Source organism: Caloenas nicobarica, chromosome 1 (genome assembly GCF_036013445.1).
Source record: "Caloenas nicobarica isolate bCalNic1 chromosome 1, bCalNic1.hap1, whole genome shotgun sequence".
Taxonomy (NCBI): Eukaryota; Metazoa; Chordata; class Aves; order Columbiformes; family Columbidae; genus Caloenas; species Caloenas nicobarica.
Window position 1 is genome coordinate 171,176,115 of NC_088245.1, and position 21,049 is coordinate 171,197,163.

The window sequence follows — 21,049 nt, forward strand, 5'->3', positions numbered from 1 at the left end:
TTCTTTAACTAATAAAGAAACAATTTATTGTAAAAGTCCCAAATCAAAGTCCTCTTTACTAAGACCGCACACTAGTACCTTGAAAATGTTCCATCTGACTCAGTGAAGACTGGACTTGCCCAGCTCCTCCTGTTGTCCTCATTCTTCTCTGTCCTCTTCTTCCTTAAGGGCGCCGGCACATACGTCGCCTGCTTGTTTTTGTTGGGTAAGAAGCGATTGAAGTCAGCGGTAGGTTTCGGTTCAATCACAGAGATCCTACGGTAAGACCTGTCGTCTTTATGGGAGTCGTGCATTTTGAAAGGCAGTTCTGAGTCTGTGTCACTCTCACAACCTTAGAAGAAAGGGGAGAAAAGGGAAGGCCCAGGCTTAATTCTCTAAACACAAGCTTCTAGCTAGAACTTGCACCAAAATGTACTAAACTCAATCTAACTATTTATTCAAGATGTTTTGGATGCACACTTGCTGAGCTACTGACAGGACAGCAGGAGAGGTATTTTTAGAAGTTTGTGGCAAAGCTGTGATAAGGTCCATTAAGCTGAGCTTGGTTTCCATGCCTGCTACATTCGTTCCATTCTTTCACTATCACTGCTCCCTGCGGGAAAGAAAGCGCCAACCTCTAGAGGAAAGACATAAAACAGCACAAAAGTTTTTAATTGAAAACATACTTGCCACTCAAAGTTACTAACAGAGCCAAGTTACCAGCAAATAGTATAGCAACATGCTCATCTCGCCAGATGAATGCCCAGTAGAAGCCCAGTGTACATCACGTATGTAGCATAGCTACATGTAGCTTTGAAATGCTCCATGTGGCCACAGCCCAAAGATTTTAAGTTATTCACATGGAACAAAACAGATGTAGGGATGCAATGTCGCAAACTTTCTTCCTTCTTCCCATGACAAACTATCAAAACTGACAACTACTACTCACTTTTTAACCTAGGTGGGAAAAACCCTATTGAATATTGAATATTCACAAATGGAGCGATGACAGAGTTTGACATACGCACACTAGGAACAAGACAAGAGACTTCTGCAACTGCTGAATTTTAGGTGATCCCATCAGGGTGTGAATTCTAGCAATTTCACTTCCTGAACTATGGGAAAATACTCTGCATGTACACACACCCTAATGTGGTTGTGAAAGCAAGAGTCCCAGCAACACGTCCTAGGAAAATTCACGTTTGCATTGCTTTGTTTCTACCAACTGTTAAAGGTCAATATTTGCTTAAGCAAAACGCAACTGTGGCAGTTGCAAAACTAGAGTTGCTTTTGAAGCCAATTTAAGTTCTGGGCACTCAAAGTCCTAGGTCCATACCTTGTATTCTCTCACACTTGTAAGACATACATCAACAGAAGGTTTAAAAGAGGAAAAAAACATACCTTCACTGCCGCCTTTCAGGGTTATATCTGATGAAAAACTTGTGGAGGATCTTGAACCAAGGGAGTCCAAGCTATCGAAGGAATCGTCTCTTTTATGACTAGTAGAAGATGAAAAGGGCTCTCCCCGGTCAACGTACCAAATATCACCGTACCCACTATCCCTGCCACTTCTGTTCAGGTGGCTGGACTCTTCAAGCGCCTATGAGAGTAAATTTCGAAAGGTGTGCAATAATATAAGGTGCGAGTGCCACTTGTGAGTTTTTGCTCAAAAATTTTTAAAATGCAGTTTGAGTGCACAAAAAAACATTACCAAAGACTACTGCAAACCCTAAGAGTAACATATACAAAAGCCTGGATAGGAGATTCAACACAAGGTCTTCAGTTTCTCTCATGTTAGCTAAAAGGAATCAAGACAAAGCTTTTCACAATCTAGCACATCAATAAGAACAGGATTCTGAATTTTGTGATTATACAGTTAGCAGAAAAAACAGTGTAAGCTAAAAATAATTTCTTTCATATGGACTTTGATAGCAAGGAAAACAAACAAAACAAATGACCATGTTCTCCAAACTAAGAATAAAATTAAACCCCTAACAGACTGTTTTGAGTTGATGCTGTAATGGATAGTAAACTATAAAATTCAGGCTATACGTTTACTATTCTTTTTGGATTCTTTACCTTAGTCAATGCTTGCCCTAATAACTTCTCAAACGCTTTAAGATTGAGGTATGGACCATTATAATGAGGGTTACTTTGAGCTTTTCTCCCAAGCCAGTACAGGGTAATCAAAACCTAAAAACAAACAAATGAAAAAAATCAAATATGAACTTAATTACTCTCCTCTCAAACCATGTACCAGTATAAAAGCACCTCAGAATGCTGTTAGAGATGTTTTCCACAATAAAGTGTAAAATCTTCTCTACAGCATTAGCTAGTATCTCCACCAAAAGTGTTATGATGCATTTCATTTATCTCAAGTAAGCAGATAAAAGTACCGTTTCTAATTATTACATTTATTTGGGAAAGTAAGCTGCACAGAGATCATCCTAAAATGGCACCAATTCGCATAGATAAATGAACAGCTGAAGAATAAGGTAAACATGGTAGCACCATAAACAGAAATGTCTCAAAAATATTTAATCAGAATTACTATGAAATTGTTTCAGAAAGCATTAAAGTAAGCATGTCTTACATTTTTCACTCTTCTGTTGGTCTCCTCTGGTCTGAAGCAGGGCAGGGAATGAGAAAAACAAAACAAAACAAAACCTTTTAAAATCTCCAACTTAAAATTTAATTATTATTCAAAATTTAGACGGCTTTAAGCCCAATTAGAGTCTAGTATAAAATATGCAACTATGACTGTTTAAGAAAAAAAAAATAGGCAATTAGCTTTGGATTCACAGGCATAACTCCATACTATTTCAATCACTGCATGTAAAGCAAGAAATTAGCTGATGTATTACAGTTCCTGATTTGAGAACTCGGAAAGGCTCTAGGCTTTTTTAATTAGCCAAAGTTTTTAGTTACCAACAAAATAAAAGAGGAAAACAAGCTAATAACTTTGGGAAATACAGCCCCAATTAGCGAGGAAGATCTTCTGTTCCATATGAAAGCAGATTCAATTGTTACTTTTTTTCCTAATCGTATTATATTTTCCAAATTATTCGCCTCAGACACAGAGAATCCTTCAGCCTAAAGAGTATTTTTCAGACAAAAAATGAGCGACTGAAACTGGGACATGTGGAGAGAGATGTTGTAGGGCTGGAAGGAGGGGTTTGGTTTGCTTTTATGTAAGACATCTGTTTTTCAAAAATAAACAAACAAATATGCAATCACTAGCATTAGTAAACTTTGAAAATAGTGAATTTGTGGTACACCTCAGAAGTGCACCAACACACACTCAGTCAAAGGCTGCAGGGAAAAGGTAAAATAAATGGTTCAGGGGACAGTTTTAAGTCGGCAAATTGATGACAGGGCCTGGTCAGGGGAGATGGCACTCTTCACGGAAATATGGTATTTGACGGAACGCGACAATGGGCAGGAACACACACTGTCCCCTCCTTCTCCTTCCTCCTAGTTTGAGAGCACCCGTTCCCGCTTGGTGCAGCTGTAATTGCCATGTCTGCCCCCCACGTCGGAAAGAGATCAGGCTGCCAGGAACACAGAGTCCTGAAATGGATCCGACCTGCAGAATCCCCACCTGCAGCTTCGTTATATCACACACCAGAGATGTCACTGGCTTCGTAGTCAGTAACCTCTTCCTGACAAATAAGGAGGAACCCTTCTCCTTTAATGTGAAATATTTACATTTTTCCTTTTAAAGCACTTCCAAAACACATTGTTGTTCTTTTTTCACTGGAGACTATTTTTGAAGGAAAAAAAAAAAAAAAATCCTCTTCCTTTAACTTCAGTACCTGGTTTATTGTCTAATGTCCATGCTGCAGGACACACTGTGGGCAGGACCTAATGTGCTGACTTGAGACATGTTGGTTTCCCAAGCAGAGGATGGAAAATTATTCTTGTAGTGGTGTGTATCAGCATTATGCTTCCCACACCTGACAGAGACCATTTTAAAGGTTTACATTCTTTACCTTCAAGGTCCAAGGGCCTTTTATTAGGCCAGAATTTCTTCCATTATTTGCAATTATAAAAGCAGAGGCCATGCAAGCCCTTGCTAAGGATGCCTGAAAGTTTGCTCCCAAACTTTAGCAGCCTGGCAAACAGTGAAAAACTCTGCCCTTAGTCGGCTGCGGCCTGTATACAAGAGGTTGTCAACCTTCATGTAGAGCAAAGCTACACGACTGAACACAACAGTGTCCACGTCTGCTTTCCATGAGTTCTCTGGGATCATTTAGGTCAATCATTTGCAACAGGAAGAACACTTCAACTGTTTTCATATTTTAATATATTTTCTATACTTGAATAATCATAAATACACTAGGCCTGTGTACAACACAAGACATTCACGTAAACTAATGAGCGTAGCTGAGACACAAAATTCAGGCAGGGAAATATTTTAGACACTTGAATGAGAGACCATGCTCTATTCACACATTTGCTCAGCTAACAAGGGAAGCAAAAGGACAAGATTTTTATTCTTTGTGAGCAAAGTTTCTTCACTTCTATTACTACTCTCCTCTTAACTACATCTACTGGTCTTCAAATATTTTAAGCAAATTTCACCATAGATGTAGTCTGAGCAGAAGGGAAAAAAAGAGAAGCCCTGTTAATCTAGAGCAATCCGTTCCTTATTTATACAGGCATATATTAATTACTTGATGGCCCTTAAGTATGGGAAAAAAAAGAGGATTCTGGATGATTAATGTATTGTCCTAGAATTCGTGGAAAACAAAAGGCATACAATTTTTTGCCAAAAAGGCATGCAACTTGTAGAAGATGCAGTTTGGGTCCACTTGCTATCATTCTCTGAATGAAATAAGAGCCTTTTACATGTACAACCTGTCCAAGATCATGATGCATATCTGAGCTTATGTGCATAAGCCCAGTTACTCTCCAGTATATTTCATTTAAAATAGACAGGCAGGTATCTATTGGATAGAAACGTGATGCAAACTGAAAAGCTTTCAAGAGGAATTAACTTTTCCTGTAAGCATCAACAAACAAACAAACAAGTTTTAAACTCAATTGCAGTGAATAAAAACACAAAATGAAATAATTACATTAAATAGAAGTTCTCCTTCATAAAGTGTCATCAAAATGTAAACACTATGCCATAACGTGCGAAGAATTCAACTGGGGTATCTTGTGTATAGCAAGAGCAGCTACAGTTCATAGCAGGGGAGACAGAGGCACCAACCTCAAGCACAGCAGGTTCTGTGCTGCTGTGAGAGGAGACACGACGCGACCTTCTCTGACAACCTGCTGTTACCCCCCAGCGAGCTCCTGCTCTCACCTCTGCTCCCCTTCCCAAGTCTGGCTCTAAACACACAGGGCTGAAAACCTCTAGTTTCTCACCCTGCGTTTGAAGAAATCAGAAGATGGAGTGCAAGAACTTCAGCAATGTAGCCCTTAAGCTTTTTAAACACTCCGGGACAATTATAACCTCATTTTGAAAATGTCTATAGCACTGAAATGCACACATAGCACAACTTGTAGAGATGTTTGTCCTATGAAAGCTATTCTAGGAACTGAAGGGGTAGCCCACTTGCTGAAGTACCTTAATCAATGCAAATAAACACCAATCCTACATTAGGCATCTGTGAAAGAAGTCTGCTTTTTGATGTTTTCATCCAAAATCGTCATAGAGCCCAGCTGGCGCAGACTATATTCCTTATGAAATTATTATTCTGTGTAACCTAATTTCTGGCTTGAATAAACAAATGCCAACTGTACTGAAAGTTATAAGCAGGCTGCTGCTTTGCTCAGGAGGACACAGCCAAGGTTGCATCTTAAAAACAAGCTGTTGAAAGAGGTCGGATCCTGTCCAAATGACGACTTACTAAACCACTTCGTGTCATTTCAAACATTACCTTCTCTGTCTTCCCAGAGGATTTTTCACCAACAATGTAACATCACTAAAGACATCTGAACTAAGCAAAGGAAGCTGCTAAGGAGGATGGTTAAGACCTTGCAGAACTAATTTTATTCCAAATACTTCATCTGCTCCTGCCACGGTCTCAGTACTTTAGCATGAATTCTGAAGTTTAAAAGAAAAACAATGCAAATCATCTACATTGCCTGATCTAACCCCAGTGTCAAAATTTCAAAAGTACAACTTTAATTCACAAAGTGTGAACCTTAATTGTTGGCAGTGGTTTCAATAAAAGTTTATGTACAACTTCAAGTTTAGCTACCCTGGAAAATATCTATCAATCACAGCATGAAAGTCTAAAGGCCACGAGATAACAACATGTGGGAGTTATTGTAATAATTAAGAAGCACAACCGTACGATTCCAAGTTGAAAACTGACGCGAAAAGATGTGAAATAACCACTTGTGGAGAAATAACACCCTCTGTGTAAATCATCCCATCCGTGTGAATCCTTTAGCAAACAGAAAAAAGACAAATGGGACAGAAACAGCTGTCACTTGTTAGTAGGTGATATACTTAGACACCTAACACCTCTGTTATGTTTGAATGCAACGCATATTCACAGACATCACTTACGACCAGACAGCATGGACCCACAGAGGCTTCTCTAACAAGGACCACTCTAGAAGAATAAAGCAAAGTGACACGGCAGATCAGCAGGCTGAGCCGCAGCTCAAGGAATTTATTCTCAGCTCTGCTGTTTGCTCAAGGTTAAATAGCAAAATTAGTCACCGAGGCCCCAGCCTGAGAATACAAAAGCTTTGGCAGCAGCTCCCGTTTAAGGATTTCCTGGTCTCCGTTTTTCTTCCAGCCGCTCCTGTTTGCTGCCCCCGTGGTTATGCCAACACGACTCTGAATCACGCTGCGGTTCCACGTGGTGCGTCAGGACCAGAGAACTGCAACTGTTCCTCTGTTTGAGTTTTTCCTGATACACGTTTTCAAACCCCAAAACGACTCGCTCATCTATTTTATAGCACAGAGGGGAATGATCAGGGGGCTTGGTGGAGGAGGACCCTGCTCCACACACCAGCACTGGGAGAGTCCTCAGATGAGGAAACCCCAGCCGGAGGCGCTCTGTACTTCCCTTTCATCTACTGATGCCAAGGAGTGAGGAAAGCTTGCTGGTATTGTTTTAATGCATTTTGAGGTACTTCAAAAATAATTTTTAATAAAAAGTATTGTACAAGACAGTCATACACCTTACGGTAGCTAGCAGACCACAGTACTTTAAGGAATCATGAACTAGATTTTAACCTATTATAAAATATATCTGTTGGCAACGCTAACACACATATACACCTCCAGTGACTCCTGACAAAAAAAAAAAAAAAAAAAAAAAAGGTGCATTTTAAGTATCTACTTTTAGGTCAACTTATTTCAAGACTTTTAACAAATATACGCTATAGTTTGGATTTTCTTCTCCTATAACATACTATGGTTTGGTTCCCTCACATCCTAATACCTATCAAGCTACAGAAACTATCACTTCATTATGTCAAATCTACTTTGACACTTCACTTAGTTATTTTCCAGGGGTAACATCAACATGGAGCTCAAGACCAAATCCAAGATAGTAAGAAATTGGAGTAAAATTATGGAAGATGATTTTACAGCAACCTGTTCAGAAAGTGTGGCTTTCTGAGGGTCTCTTTCTCATGTAGAAACATATTTACAGTATAGATATCTATGATTAAAAAAAAAACCAACCCCCAAAAAAACTAGATCAAAAAAAAAAATCCCACTCCCCTAAATAAGAGTTATGTGATGAGAACAGGCCACGTGGTCATGCCCATGCCCAAAGAGATAAGACAAATCCAAATCCATTTACGGAGAGAAAGAAGGGACAGAGACACTCCAACTGATAGAAAGGAATGTGCCAGTGACAAATGCACCCTACCCAGTGCCAAACCCTTCCCTTGATGACGAATGCCCTAGAAACTCCAACAGCTGCCAAAGCTATCTGTTTTCCATCCCTTCCTCGGTACTACAGACCTCATGGACTTGAACAGACTTCTGTTTAAAAAGAAGTTATCGGTGCCATCCCTTTGAACTTCCACCCACCAAGGCAGCAGTTCTACCTCCCAGGTGCCCTTTGAAAGGCTTGGAAGAGCCATGTCCTGACCTGGGAGCTGGAATGGATCAGCAGGCTGCAGAACAAGCCCGCTCCCAATGTCCAGGCACTCTAGCCCAACCCCAACCAGCTTCACTTACGATTCCAAGGAGGATGTCGGAGGGTATGAAGGATTCTCCACCCCCACCGAACTATGCTGTGCAGGAGGCGAATGCTGGCTGCCCAACTAGCAGCAGGCTTGTGCTAAATTTCAACCTCTTTGGCCACCTACTCAACTGCTATTAATATTGCCGTTATCGGATCCCGCTGAATTCCCACGTGCTGCTGAGAATAGAAAGGCTCCAGTGGAAGATGGGGCTGCCACATGGGTACGGGAACATGAGGACATTCCTCCAGCACTTGGATTCTTAGTGAACTGATATTCAGACCCGAGAGCCACAGCTCACTGCCGAGATTGCTGGAAATAAAACGCTCGGGCTATGGCTACAGCATTGAAGAACAGCTTTTGCAAATGCACCTTTCTATTTGACTATAAAAAGCATGTGTATTTTCCATAGCAACGCATCCACCGGACCCAATGCCACTTACATCGTAATACCACACAGAGTCAGGTACAAAATGACAGCAGAAAGCGTTTCTCCATGCCCCTGCAAAACCACTGCCTGACAGCAAGGAGCTCTGTGGACCCTAATGACGAAGCAGCCTGTCCCCACCCTGCGCCCTCACCTACTGATGAAGGGGCTGAGGGGTGGAGAAGAGATGCCCAAGAGGGGAAAGGTGGAGAAGGAACACAGCCGGCCAACACCCTCCGTGGGAACGCGTCCCCGTCCATCGCCTCAGCGCCCGTCCTTTCATACCACCTCTGGAGCACGGCGCTTCCCTTCTGATCTCACCCATTATACTTCCACACTATTCTTAAATCCCTTATCAAAACAAAAACAGGCACTTCTAGAAATGTGCATCAACCTCAGCAAGTCACCGGACACTCAAATTATCCATTTCCTCACGCTCTTTTCCGACCCCTCCCTGGGTGCTCCATCTCTGCCAGCTTCCTCATATCTCCATCTAATCTACAGGCTCCCCGCAAAGAGGAAACTAATATTCAGAATAATGTAGGGTAGAAGACATACCTGTCAAATAAAAAATAAAAATAAAACCCCCAAACAACCCCTAAAAACCATCCCCAGATGGGGCGGGCAGGGGAACAGCAATGGAGCATCGCTGCAGCAACAACTTGCAGGGAAAGAGGAGATTGATAGGATCCTGCATCTTCCTGCTCAAATTTTAAGGTATATTATAGAAAATCAAAGTATTTATAATAATTGGTGTACTTTTCTTGACTGGTCCCTTTTTGTGTCTTTTTCTTAACTACTCCATTCCTAAAACCCTCTAAAAATCAACAGCTTCACTAATTTTCTCCAGTCTGTATTAGTTACTTCAAATTCAAGTTCTAGACTGGTATCCAGGCAAAAATAAATCACAGATATTTTATTTCTGAAAGTTAAGTCACGTGCCATATACATTGGCCAAACAGCATGAGAAGATCCATTGACTTTTATGAGAAGTGAAGGACTCCGTGCGCAAAGAATTAGAAGCTGCAGCATTGACTCCAAGCTCACATGGAGCATTAGGAGTTCCCAAAGGAAATCAAGCAGTTCAATCACATTTGAGAGGATGTTTGAATTTCAGAGGTGAAATTAATTGCTTTTCAAGATTAAAAAAAAAAAATACACAGCAACTTAGATGGACAGATAGCTTTCATATCACTATTTACATACCCTATAGATTTTTGTAGCTTCTAAAGTATTGGTCTTTAGAACTTGGAGTAAATCACTTTGATGGATTTCTCGTTCTTTTACCTCCCTGTTTTTTTTTGTTTTTTTTTTTTTTTTACCCTGTACATAATTCGGTTGACTTTGTACCAGGGTTATACTAAATGTTACCACTTCTCCCTTTTTTCTTCCTTGTATCTTCTATAAATTTTGAGATTTTACACTCTCCCAGTTCTACCACTCCCCCAAATCAACAGCCTTGAACTCACCCTACTAGTCGTCATCTACGTTAACTTCTCTTGCATTCAGTTTTTAAGATCATTTCCTTTCATTCCCTCCCACTAAACCAGACCACCAGAGTTTGTGTAAACTTTGTAGATTAATTTGGATAGAAATGCATATGGGGAACACACACTAGCGTTGGTATTATTTCCAAAAGGAATAGTTGGTATACCTGGGGAGTCACTCAAAAAAATCACAGAATGGTTGGAGTTGCAAGGGACCTCTGGAGATCGCCTAGGCCAACACACCTGCTAAACCCAAGATTGCCCAGAGCAGATCACACAGGAAGGTGTCCCAGGTGGGTTTTGAATGTCTCCAGAGAAGGAGACTCCACAACCTCTCTGGGCAGCCTGTTCCAGTGCTCTGGCACCCTCAAAGTAAAGCAGTTTCTCTTCATGTTTAGATGGAAACTCCTGTGCTTCAGTCTGTGCCCATTGCTCCTCATCCTATCATTGGGCACCACTGAAAAGAGCCTGGTCCCATCCTCTTGACATCCACCCCTCAGATATTTATAGGCATTGATAAGGTCCCCTCTCAGCCTTCTCTTCTCCAGGCTGAACAGACCCAGCTCTCTCAGTCTCTCCTCATAAGAAAGACGCTCCAGTCCCCTAATCATCTTTGTAGCTCTCCACTGGACTCCCTCCAGTAATTCCTTATCCTTCTTAAACCAGGGAGCCCAGAACTGGACACAGTACTCCAGATCTGGCCTCACCAGGGCGGAGTAGAAGAGGAGGAGAACCTCCCTTGACCTGCTGGTTGCAGTTTTCCTAATGCACCTCAGGACACCGTTGGCCTTCTTGGCCACAAGGGCACATTGTTGACTCATGGTCAATCTGTTGTCGACCAGTAGTCCCAGGTCCTTCTCTGCAGGGCTGCTTTCCAGCAGGTCCACCCCTAACCTGTACTGGTGCCTGGGGTTATTCCTCCCCAGGTGCAGGACCCTACACTTGCCCTTCTTGAATTTTATCAGGTTCTTCTCTGCCCAGTCCTCCAGTCTGTCCAGGTCTCGCTGGATAGCAGCACAGCCTTCTGCTGTGTCACTCTCAAAAATAACTATCAAAATAGGCAATTAAGTGTGATCCTGTAAGTTTTTAGACATATATACAAAAACACATGAAGGTACAGCTGTTAACTAGCATGGAAATAGCACAACAGCATTTTCAAAAAAAAAAAAGTCTGTATAAAGTATATTATTTGCTTTAGCTAAACTGCAGCAACCATGGCAACTCACGGTTAGCATTTTTTCAAGACAATACTGAAATCCACTTTCTCTATTGCCTGATGTCTCTTTGCGATTATTAAATTAAACATTTCCAAAATTCTTGTCCTTTTTATTCCTACTTTTACACCTAACCACAGTATTTCAACACTGTCTCTTCCCACACGCAGATACCAGAGGTGATTTTGTAGAACAGTCCTCAATACTGACTCATTTATTCCCTCTAATGTGTCACTCAAGCACCTCTGCATCAACTCAGGGTACAGATAAACAAGTTACTACAAGGTAAGTTAGGGTAAAAAATTTTCCATCTACCAACTACTCCATAGCAACTGCCTGTGTGCGCTCTCTTACGCTTGACCCCCAGGATTAATACAATTGTTCAATTTGGATAATGCATTCAGAAGTGGTCCCTTGGGAAGAGCTAGGATTTGGCAGGTTACACAGCTTTGCTTGCTCAGAGAGACAGATTTTTATAGCCTCCATAATCAGATAAGGGGGGGGAAAAAACACCACCACCACACTCAAACACAACACACAACACCCTCCTGTATTTAATATCCTCTCTTGGTCCATGCCCAGGGAAAGATTTGGTAGATATGATCCTTTGTTATTTTTGTGCCAAGCAAACAGGTGGTGATGTACAAGTGTCTTGTGTGTAAGTAAACTAGTTTACCACAGCTTATAACACCCAATAGCAACTTCAGGAGGTTTATTTAACTTCTCAAGGTGTGCAAAGAAAGATTTAAAAAAAAAAAAAACAACCACAAACAAAAAAACCAAAACACACAAACACACCTCATGTCGATACTGTATAATTTATACCGGATATTTGGCAACAAACCTGTCCGCTGATAAAGAAAAAAAGACAACTGACAGTAACTTATACAGGCTATTGCTATGCTCACACCTGTGCCAACATTGAGTTTCACCTGTCCAAATAGGTATCTGCCGGGTTGCTGTTGTTCTAACACATCCACAGGAAACAATTCAGTGCAGAGGTGATTCACAGAGAGTTAACAGCAGAAACTACAGATGCCCGATCCATGGCCCGTGAGTGGGAGGTCAGCCAGACTTCAGTCCAGTCCAGTCACCACCTCTTCAGGGGAGCTACGACCCATAAATGCCAGGTATATGCATGATGAGGATGGATATACTCTCCTGAGGGAAGACAGATCCCCCGTATTTTGGGAGTTCGTGAGATATGCAGCACCTGGGGGTCACTACACAGATTTCTGATGGCTCATTTTTTCCCCTAGAGCAATTCCAACATAGTGCTGGCCAAACTGCTGTACAGGAGGACAGAGAATTGAGGCAGTGTCTGCCCCAGACCCTCTTTTTCTTCTCAACTGTTGTGATGTTATTAAACAATAAATGCTTTAGCAGTTTAAAGGGGGATTACTAAAAGCACAGCTTTTGGGAAAGTGTCATAGAGCTCGGATTTTGGAAAGAATTTGGATTTATTTATAGAGATGGACAGAGAGAAGATGACAAAATGGAGGTAGAAGGTAAGTGCAGTTTATTCCATGGAATTCCATTTTGGAAACAAGTTAAAGTGATGTTGGAATTTGTCCTTAAGTAGAAATAAATCACTACTGCATGACTGCATGATCTACTTTAGTCTCTACATTTGGTATAAAAACTTTAAAGGACTACTGGGTTTTCTCAGTAATATTTTGGGAAGATATTCCACAAGCAAATAAGCAGCACTGAAGAAATTATAATGCTTCCTTTTTGAAATTTTGCCATATATTCTCTATGTTTCTTTGGGTTACCCTAGCAACACAGAGCACAACATCATCACTCATCACCAGAGCACAGAAGTATGAAACACAAACTGAACCTGACGTCTCTCTATTGAAGTCAGTTCTCTATTAACTTAGGTTGATGCATACATGCCCAAAAGAAGTGAGGCACACAGACAGAACTGAAGTTTATTATTTCCTATGTTTTCTTGATCTGTCTTCATTTGTGAAGATGTATTTAGAGCCAGGAAAGAGCACTTAATGCAGAGTCAAATGTTAATACAGTCACCCTTATCAGCAAAGAAAGCTAAAAAAGGATGTATTCCCTTGAACCAGCTTGTCCAGAAGACATGGTATGAAACAGCAACATAATTTAAAACAAAAACACAAGTGAAATTCAAAAAGAGTACCGCTCTTAGCAGAAATGTGCCCTTTTGTTTTGGGGAATAGACAACATCTAAGATAAGCGGGTATTATTTTCCATATTTGCTACAATTCTCACCTCCTGTTCTCAGCTCCTGCAACACCTGCATGTAAGGGAGCTCCTTAAAGATGTAACTATTCTTATTCAGGTTCCTTATGGCTTCAGTTTTAATTCTGGGACATTTGAAGTGACTAAATCCAATTTGTTGCTATCAGTATTACTGGATAGGTATTAGCTTTTTTAATTAGCTTTTTGGGGGAAAAAGAATTGATCCACTCCAGTGGACAACAGTGCTTTAAGGCTACTTGGAGCAGCCAAGTCAGAGGGTATTTTTGAACATGTGCTCAAAACATTAAGCTTTTTTGGGCCAGGTTTTCTGGCCAAGTTTTTAATGTTGGAAAAATGAATGCTTCTTTACTGCAAAGTGAGAGAACGGGTAAAAGTCCAAATACTTGCTTTGCCAGAATGTTAGAAAGCCTGTGTGGGAGGCAAGGGGGAAGGGAGCCGGGGTGAGAGAAGTTAAGCAAGTCTGGCCATATACCTCTGAAGCTGGAGAATTTACCTCAGTTCTGATTATCCCAGCCTACTGAAACCAAACGTGCTATTAGTCATTTGAGAGTTTCTGTTCTAAAGTTAGAGGAGTATGAGAATAAAAACTTGAACAAAATTAATGATACAGGAAAACAATCCCAGCCAGGGACCTATAGATGATCTCACACCTCTCTTTCACTGGTACTTGTGAAGTATGTAATTTGTACCACAAAACTGATGACTGAGGGGAAAAAAAAAAGCTTAATACACCAATTAAATCACCACCAGAATGCTCCAACAAGCTATTACAACTAAGTCGGGTGGTAGGGAGGGAGTGGAACAAAACGATCTGATTCTGCTTCAAATGAGGCCATGGCAATATTCCCAACATCTTTAATGAGTGCATGAGTAAACGCTAAATTAGGAATCTTCCTTCTCACGAGAAAGAAGATACTATATGCACTAACTCTTGGAAACTACAGTTAGCCATCTGCAGAATTTCACCAACTGTCTAGCCAGATGAAGCACTGGAGAAGTAGGCTCCCTGAAATACACACAGTGGTTGTAAGCTATCCTTCCCAGAAGTCAATCAAACCACAGAGCCAGGATAACACAAAAGTGACCCTTGGGCCCTGAAAGAGGCTCTTCTACAAATCCTTTCCCCAACAAGCCTCACCATTTCTACACAAAGACCAGGCAGCCTTTTTGACTCAGATAAGGTTAAAAGAAACCTTGAGACTCTCATCTAGGAATCCACAGCTTCCAAAGACAAAGGGTCTCTTGAAAACCCTGTGAATGGCAATTATTATTGCATTTAATAATTGCAAATATTAAATCAAACAATGGTTAAACTGCAAACAATGTCAATGGCACCAGTTTGCTCTGAGGCTCAGCTTCATAAGGGACAGCATGCATGTTCCATTAGTGACTGCTAAATCCAGAGTTGCTACCTTGGAAGTGTCTGTGGAAGGAGCCCTTTTGATACCCAGTTTTTAGCCCTACTTGATTCAGAAATCCCAACAACAGTGCTGTCACTGTTCTGCAATTCAATAAAAAGTCAAGACCTTATTGACCCCCAATTAAGGCTATAATCCAAACAGGATGAGAAATGCAAAGGCAGTTCGATAAAACTAATCGAATGTTTCTCCTTTTGATTACATTTAATTCTAGTGTAGCCTACCTGGAACAAATTACAAATGGGGAAGATTCACACATGAAGCCATCTTGGAGGTCTCATCACCAACGTGCACACTGCAACAGGGAGACTCAGAACAACTTCCAAGGTCTCCCCTCCTTCTTCTCACTCGGTGAAATGGAGGAATAACCAGTAGCATCCTCCAGTGATGAGAGGATAAATCAGTCTCTGCTGGTGCTTTAGGAACAGGTCGTCGACCCGCAGCAAATCTCAGCTGCTCCTTGATGGGAAAGCAACCACCACAAAGTACAGGAGAGGAGAACGGGATGGCAATACCTTCACCCTTTGACCCACAGATAGCATACATGGGAGATAACCTTGAGCATTATCATGTTTGGTTGCCAGATGGCAAACTCTTGACCACATTATCCGCATAACACTGAAAGTTTTTTGCAATATACTTTCTTGCAATATACCTTCACTTTCTTGCTGCATAGCATTAGATAGGTAGAGAAGGCCATGAAAAAATAGCTGGAGTGTTCTTAACATATTATTCTCTCCACATTTCAGTGCAGATGCAGTTAGTGGCCCAATTGCTAGAGCACACATTTTAAAAATAAATTTAATAAAAGTCACTGTTGTGGATTTTTTTTTAGCAAGTGAAGGTACAAAGACATGCAACAGTCTTCATCATCAAAGAAACACATTTATGGCAGAATAGTACAGTGTACAGGTTTTCTAAGATTGCAAAAATAGCTTATACTGCAGTGTAAGTTATGCAAGCCTCATCTTTAATAGCATAAATCAGTACTATCAAAACCAGCTCATGATACAACAAATCAGCCATCTGTTTGATGCTAATTTATTGGAACAGTGATTCACCAGCACTACAGTAGTCAGATATTTATTGCTCAAAGAAGATGAACGTGAAGTCCTCTGCCACTCTGCATTTAAAACTCTTCACTTGGAAAACAGCACATTGAGTACATGTAAAACTATGCACCCCAAACTTTTTTCAAGTAGGAAAGAATCTGTGGAAGCTTTTGATAGGGAAAGAAATCCAGAACTGTTGCATGAACTCTGGGCAGAATGTTAAGCATGTAATTATTCGAACTATTATTAAAAGTAACATAGTTATTACTTAAGGCCCTGAAGGAAAAACCCTAACAGACACAGGATAGGTATATAGGCAAATTAGAACTTTTTTGTATAATAAAGATACCAACAAAAACCAGGCAATGCTTCAAAAAGAAAAGCCACCAGAAAAAGAATAATAAATCAAAAGCATAGAGGTATCATTCTTTGCTTAGATTCAAAAAAAGCTCCTGTCAGAAGCACTTCCAAATCACTACTCTTTTTAAGCAGTGAAATTGAAATTTTCGCATTGATGAATGCTGAGAGCACAGAAATCAGCAGATTGGATGTGAACCAAACAGGCTTTTTAAAATACATAAAAGTACATTTAAATTCATTCTGTGTAAAATCTCAAACACAATCATTTTGAGTGTCATACCAATTCCCCTCAAAATACGCTTACTATCAAGCTCATGGTTCCAGAGCAGCTTACAGAAATAAAAACTGTTTTGAAATTCTGCTTTCTTAAAAAAAGCTTTTATTTTTGCTAATTTTGGCTTGCATAGAGGCTCCTGTGTTTCACGGGTACAACCAAGTCTTGCCGAAGTGCTTTACCAAGTTGAAAAATGGCCAGGGAGCACCACCAGTGGTAAAAGTGCTTTAGTGAAACCAAAATATGCAAAAATAAACATAAAATTATCCAATGAACACAATATCACAATATTTACTCTCTTAAATAAGTATAAACTTTATTGCAGGTATGAAGATTAGAATGAACCGCAACTTGCTTTGTTTAATAAGCCAGTTTCTTTTTCTGCCCTCTCTCTTCTACAAGACTTTTAAGTTGCCCATCTATACCCATTTTGTCTTATACTCTCGTCTTTGTCCCTGTATCTTGCTGTGTTGACCATCACTTAAGAAAGAGCCACACACATTCAAATCCTCCCAGTGAACTAATTTCTGCTATGACCTCCATCACCAAAGAAAGTACAAGGCAATTTTTTTCTAGTAATTACCTACTAATTATTTTTTTTATATGCGAGGTTCAGGGCATTACACACATTAACAAGCAAATGCATGGAAACCTCTACAGCTACCTTTTGTAATACCATTAAAGACTCACCTTTTACAACCATCACCTGCCCTCTACCTCAAAACGTGCTCTCTCTCGAGTCTGATCCAGTGCTGCTGTTTGTTTTGTGAGTTGCCTGGCAGAGAGGCCTGAGCAATGGGAGAATGAAAACAGAGAGAAAGCCTCTTCACCAGGTATCCCAAATTAGCTGGAGAGTTATCAGAAAGCTATTCCGAAAGGCAGCAGCAGTGGCATGCGGACCACCTACGGCCACGGAACTAGAAATGGAGAAGATGCTTCCCCCTCTTCATTTACAGTAAAAGTAGATTCTGGAATATTTTACAGGTAAAGATTAATCTTAATACACTTGTTTTGAAACTGAAAGCGGAGTCTTCATATAATTAAACATGTAGCATTAACAAAGAAATCACAGTACCAAGAGCTAAAGTAACCTGAAGTAATTAGCTGGAAGACTCTCTCATGGGTGAAGGTAGAAAAAACACTGTTTAGTAGTTTTCTTCTACCATTTTCACTTCTCCTTATTTCAGCTTATAAGGAGCCCAGTCTCTCCTGCGTCTACAGATGCACAAATAACAGGAACATGTTCCATTAAACGCTGTGTGCCAAAACCTACATGCAATTAAGCTTGACCAAACAGTTTCTAGGAGCTTGAACATATTTGCTTTCCTGACAAAAATTCTGCAAACAAAAGCTCCTTCTATAAGGAAGGTACGCATGCCTTTGGTACACGTCCATCAGAAAGATTCCTTCTCCAGGAGATAAAAGCGAGCCTCTCCTATGACTGATCAGACAGCAATACACCATTTTTACACGATGGAAACCACACAAACACATTCCTGGGCAACAGGAGACAAGAAGAAATTTCCAGTGTTCACTGCTTCCCTACCTCCCGTGAACTAGAATTAAGCCAATATAGAAACTTTCAATTCAGGCTCTTCTTAGACCTGAAAAAAAATAATTTAAAAAAAATAATATATATATATATCTGTAGGTATGCAAGCACAAACCTTTCTGCCATATGAAATGTTGTACTTGAAAGTCAGAAAATTCATTTCAGTGATGCTGACATGCAGTGCTTCTCTAATGCTAGCTCAGATCCATTTGTCTGTCATAGTTCAAGAAAAAAAGGGCTTGATTCTTTCACATTAGCTTTGAACCAAATTTTGCTGCAACTTCTTTTGTCCTTGCTACATTTCCCTCTAACAAGTTCTGCAGAGGAACACAGTAATTAGGCAGAGCTCAGGTCAGATGGCTGCACCAAGCAGCACGGTACAGAAACACTAAGGCTCTTGTGGAAGGGGGAAGATGGGGAAAGGAGAAAGCCGTGATGCGATGCTGCTCCAGCAGGACACAGTCACACCCTCCAGATGCGCCACGGTGGGACACAGCTCTGGGTCGGTGCTGGCAGCATCAGAAGAGGCTGCTGTTCCCATGGCCCAGGCATTCAGCCAACCCAGCACACCTTATCATGCAGACAAATCTCTGATCATGTAAAATGACGGGAAGCTGCGTAATATCTGCATCAGTTGACTCCTTTCTTTTTTCACAGACTGCTACTTGGGAAGAAGCATTCACTCCTTTTTGAAGTACTTCTACATAAGTGTTTTAATTTATGTGCTCGTACTTGAGCTGTTTGAGGGAATCAAGCCCTTGTCTTTTATTCTCCTCGTACGTTCAGTTTGTATTTCTATTTAGACAGCTTTTCAAGCCACTGAACTTTTTCACTGTAAAATTAATCCTTTGGGAAAGGGTACATAGTAAAGACTAAAAAAAACCAAAACAACAAAACCCAAAAAACCAAACCAAAACAAAAAAACAAGTGCTAAAAAGTTAATTTATTTCATGTATGAAGTTCATTCTTAATCCAGATTAAGATTACCTCTCTTAATCTTATTTCAGTTCAAGCTTGAGTTCAGTGAAGATTTCACAACTGCTCAGATTAAGCTCCAGTTTGAGAATGGATTTTGAATCCTCTTTGGATTAAGGTTTATCTTGGTTTTCACCTTGTCCAGCTTCCCCTCACTTCTCAGCCCTTTCACTGCAGTGCCCCATCGTGTAAACACACTTCCTGAGAAAACCAAGAAGCACCAGTTCTGCATTCCAGCTTTTCTCCTGATAAAACTCACGCTGTCCAACAAAGGAAGAAAGGTTATCGAGCAACTTTGGAAGACATCTAAACACAGCATAAGTATGGAATACCTGCCTTAGTTTATTTTGAGGATCCAAACCAGCACAGTCTCCCAAAGCAGTGCTGGAAAGCCAGGTGATGAGCTGGATGTGTCCTGTGTACGCAGCCTCAAGCAGAGCTGAGAGCAGCTACTGTACACTCATCACTTGCACCATACCCGAGAAGCAAAGCTTGGGAACACTTGCTTGGGTACCATGTTTGGTGCCATCAGTCCCCAGATTCATAGATTTAAAATCCAATCCAATCGATGAAAAAGAATACTGAACAGAAAGTAGAAGTAGTAACGTACAAATGCAGCCACATCATTTTCGTATGCTCACCACCCTAGACTGACTACACCACCTAGTAACTAAAGTAGCTTGTTGAATACGTCTACGAATTACTCAAACAGTATTAGAGATGACTGAATTAAACTAAAGAATTTGGTCACAGCTCAAAGAGGAAAATGCTTCAGAAAGACAAAACGTTGCTTATAAAAGATAAGTATCCTTTTGCAAGAGAATTATTTTCCTCTTGAAGGAACGAAAACATTGCAATGAAATGGCAAACACTAGTAAATCACCAGCGCTAAGTGACTTTTCTATGATTTCTCAAGAGCAGCCAACATGCAATACAAGAGGCAAGCTCAGATTTCAAATAATAAAGTGTTCTGCACAGAGAAAGCGAGCATTCTGCAGGATGAGCATAGCAGAGGAGTATCATTACTTATGCATCTTATTCTGCGCTTATTCAATCTAGGTGGGTGTGCCTTCTGCATAACCATCTGATGTGTGATCTTACAGTTACATTAGCCATGCCAAAATCAGTAACAAAACCTCTAAATGAACTGATCTTCTTAGAGCAAAAGTAGGTTTTAAGTAATGATGCTGAATATAGTATATGCAAATACATGTGCTATCTTATTTCAGGAGAATTTCAGTCATTCTTATTTATTATTCTTATGAAGTTTTTAACTAAAATTTCAACTGGCTTGATGATAAACCATCAAATGTTAAATTCCTAAGAATTCATAATAATATTTTTCCCCATGACTGTCACATGCAGAAGAAGTCAGATACTGGCCTAGATTAAAAGACCTACCAGGATTTTATTCATCTTTTCAGATACCTCTGCATACAATGTTCCATGCTTGCTAAAGCTTAACAACACTAAATTGCTTGACTGATTCCACAAATAAAATTAATTGCTTCCATAAAACTTGTATCCAATTTTGTCCTCAGTTTTTGTTTCTTGGAGGAGGTTATCATAGATCTACAGAACTTAGAAGCAGCTTTCACTGGATGTGACCTTTTCAAAGCCACACAGAGGAACATCCACATGGGGCCAGATCAAGACTCTTATCTAGCCCAGGATCCCGTCCTCCCCTGTAACCCCAAGTGGTTGCCTAAAGAAAAGTAAAAATAGAGCAGGCAAGATGCTTCTCCCTCAGGGACATCCCAAGCTAGATGTGGTTTCCCTGTATTAAGTAACTCTTAAGAGATTTCCCTACCATGAACTTCTCCACTACCCCTTGAGCTCAAGTAAACTTTTATCATTCACAACATCTGTTGACAAGGAAGCTTACGGCCCTCTTCATTTGGTTC

The 21,049-nt window shown here is 40.5% G+C and overlaps 1 protein-coding gene across 13 annotated transcripts in view; it reads right to left on the reverse strand.

Moving 5' to 3' along the window:
• LMO7 (LIM domain 7) overlaps positions 1-21,049 on the reverse strand; it is a 133,859-nt gene that overhangs the window by 43,135 nt on the left and 69,675 nt on the right. For 12 of the 13 annotated variants that reach the window (XM_065626732.1, XM_065626729.1, XM_065626741.1 and 9 more), the window contains 4 exons: positions 2,573-2,603; positions 2,059-2,172; positions 1,381-1,579; positions 79-331 (listed from right to left, as the gene is read on the reverse strand). In XM_065626732.1, the coding sequence (XP_065482804.1) occupies positions 79-331; positions 1,381-1,579; positions 2,059-2,172; positions 2,573-2,603 (597 nt within the window). Of the gene's footprint in view, positions 1-78; positions 332-1,380; positions 1,580-2,058; positions 2,173-2,572; positions 2,604-8,143; positions 8,225-21,049 lie in introns of those variants that run through there. The other variant, XM_065626739.1, reaches the window with a different exon arrangement.